This window comes from Crocuta crocuta, unplaced genomic scaffold (assembly GCF_008692635.1).
Source record: "Crocuta crocuta isolate KB4526 unplaced genomic scaffold, BGI_CrCroc_1.0 scaffold323, whole genome shotgun sequence".
In the NCBI taxonomy this organism is placed as follows: Eukaryota; Metazoa; Chordata; class Mammalia; order Carnivora; family Hyaenidae; genus Crocuta; species Crocuta crocuta.
The window spans coordinates 660499-663545 of record NW_027536465.1 but is presented as its reverse complement, the minus strand read 5'-3'; the positions used below and the strand labels follow the sequence as shown (position 1 = coordinate 663545).

At 44.9% G+C, this 3047-nt stretch overlaps 1 protein-coding gene across 1 annotated transcript; it reads left to right on the top strand.

The window, feature by feature from the left end:
* Positions 1-409: 409 nt before the first annotated feature.
* LOC144218772 (olfactory receptor 5J3-like) lies at positions 410-1369 on the top strand. The gene has a single exon (XM_077748736.1). It carries the CDS (start codon positions 410-412, stop codon positions 1367-1369), a length of 960 nt encoding a protein of 319 aa, XP_077604862.1.
* The last annotated feature ends 1678 nt before the right edge of the window (positions 1370-3047 follow it).

Genomic DNA, 3047 nt, shown 5'->3' with positions numbered 1-3047 from the left:
TAAGCATATTTGTAGGTATGGGCACTAGAAATTGTGGAACAGGCCTCACCATTTACCGATCACCTCCTGTGTCCCGGATATTCAGATATTTTACATTCATTTTTTCACTGAGGCCACACAGCAATCCTGAAACATATGCATGTTTTCTTCATTTCACGAAGAAAAAACTAAAGCTTATCGATAGAGCTTATCCAAGGATACACAGTTAGTTAGTGCCATAAACAGAATTAGGACTCGGGTCTGTCGGGCTTCACAGTTCCTGTCCTTTCCACTAGGGCACGATGCTTCCCATTAGCTTCTTGTGCAGGAAGCCCCACACCTGCTTAGTGTTCTCCTTCACTGTCTGTGCTCAGTGGTGGACATGCTCGGGTAATCTTGTTTGAGTGATTATCAACTGTCACCTCCACAGATGACACCTGGAGAATTAGCCAGTGCAACAGGCAACCACACTCCAGTTACCCAGTTCATCTTGTTGGGATTCTCCAGTTATGCAGATCTCCAGGAGCTTTTGTTTGTAGTCTTCCTGCTCATTTACGCCATGACACTGATAGGGAACCTGGGAATGATGGCACTCATCTTCGCAGATGCCCGTCTCCATAGCCCCATGTATTTCTTCCTCAGTGTCCTGTCATTTCTAGATATTTGTTACTCATCTGTGGTCACACCCAAGCTCTTGGTCAACTTCTTGGCCTCTGACAAGACCATCTCTTTCGAGGGTTGTGTGGTCCAACTGACCTTCTTTGTGGTGCATGTGACAGCGGAGAGCTTCCTGCTGGCCTCCATGGCCTATGACCGCTTTGTGGCCATCTGCCAACCCCTCCATTATGGCTCTGTCATGACCAAGGAGACCTGTGTCCAGCTGGTAGCCACTTCCTATGCATTTGGTGCCGCCAACTCTGCTATCCAGACTGGGAATGTTTTTGCTCTGCCTTTCTGTGGCCCCAACCAGGTCACACACTACTTCTGTGACATCCCACCCCTTCTCCGCCTGGCTTGTAGCAACACAGCAACAGCAGGGGTGGTCCTCTATATCTTCTCTGCTCTGGTTACCCTCCTGCCTGCTGCAGTCATCCTCACTTCCTACAGCTTGGTCTTGGTGACCATTGGGAAGATGCGCTCAGCAGCTGGACGGGAGAAGGCCCTCTCCACCTGTGCCTCCCACTTCTTGGCCATTGCCATTTTCTATGGCACTGTGGTTTTCACCTATGTTCAGCCTCACGGATCTTCTGATGACACCAATGGCCAAATAGTGTCCGTGTTCTACACCATCATCATTCCCATGCTCAACCCCTTCATCTACAGCCTCCGTAACAAGGAGGTAAAGGACGCACTGCAGAGGAAACTCCAGGTCAGTATCTTTCCCTGTTGAGTCCTGCAAGGTTATTTGTCAAAATGAGGATGTAGCCGGACTCTCTCACAGAGAGTCGTGACACCAAGGCTTTTCTTTCCAGGAAACAACTTTATTTGTGCTGGCACAGGCTCAGAGGGTTTGTACCCAAAAAAACCTGAATGCTGTGTCGTGTAGCCGTTTTAGGCATCTTCTACTTCTTTGTCTCCCATATATGGATAACGTATAGACATACAATCTGACTGGGTGGTCTCATGTTACAGGATTGTGAGCTATGTCATGTACAGACATAAAGAGTTGTGAGGAATGTCACATACGCACATAGCTAAGTTGCTTTCCCTTATCTTGAGGTCTTTCCTCACCACATTCCTTAAGGAGAGAACTCTACCACTACAAAGGTGGAGCATGTTCCGAATCACATTATGAATTGACCTAATGGAGAGCAGCCCTGGAAGAAGGAAGTGGAAGAAATAGAGAAGAAACAGAAAATATCATTCTTTCTACAGAGAATCATGATTTTGTTTTAATGTTATTATTTTTAAGAGGGAGAAAAAGCGTGCACGAACAGGGAAGGGTCAGAGAGAAAGAATCCCAAGCAGGATCCATGCTGTCAGTGCAGGGCCTAACACCGGGCTTGAACTCACAGACTCTGAGATCCTGATCAGAGCCGAAACCAAGAGTCAGACACCTAACTGACTGAGGCACGCAGGTACCCCTCCAGAACGTTTTTGACGACCATGCTTGATTCTGATACTTGATGCTAAAATAATTAAATCCTTCCTAGGAAACTGAGTGTGAAAATCTCTCACTACTATCTTCTTTCATTAAGCCAATATTTATGAAATCCCTCCTATGCTCCACACTCCATTAACGTATACCCAAGTTTTCGGTACATGCCTACAACAGAGGTCAGGAATGGAACATCATGGCCAAGAGAGCTGGTAAAAATGAATCTAATTCATTCATGTGGAAAAATATTTATGAGGCAATTAGGTGTAAGACATTGTATAGGTTCTAACTGGATTAATAGTCAGAACAGTGAAAAATAAACCCCACCATGTCAGTGAGTTAATACCACAAAGGCTTTCCCATGTGCTGAAGATAAGACAGATCAGGTGACTCTCCAGAGCCACTTTTATCCATCCATCATATCTGGGCCCCTGTCATCTTACAACACTAGCATCTCGACCTCCGAGATTTTAATGATGGGAGAAATAGTCAAGAAAGCCTTGTGAAGTGTTTTTCGTTACCTGCCCCGAAGCTGACTCACATCACTTCAGCCCTCATGCCATTAGCCTGAAACCAGTCTTTGAGTTTAAAATAATTGCAAAGGAGACCAGGAAATGTAGTCTTTCTTTTTACCCAGAGAGAGAAAAACTAAATGAGATTTCGTAAATACATAGTTTTGTCTCTGTCACTGGCCAGTTGGGTAGAACCATCTTCTATAAGGGATTCTAAGACATCACTAGAATAAATCAGAAATAAGGTGCTGGTTAACTCATGAATCTACGTAATTGAGGGGGCCTGTTTCTTTGGGTGAAAATTTTAGAATATCCCTTGCCTGATCTGAACTATCCCTGTTGAGTATTCTTTGTTTTTTTGTTTTTTTTAATGTTTTATTTATTTCTAGGAGAGTGAGAGAGAGAGACAGCGTGAGCAGGGGAGGGTCAGAGAGAGAGGGAGTCACAGACTGAAACAG

Coding starts and splice junctions, on each gene's coding strand:
- LOC144218772 (XM_077748736.1), top strand. CDS start 410: ATGACACCTGGAGAATTAGCCAGTGCAACAGGCAACCACACTCCAGTT.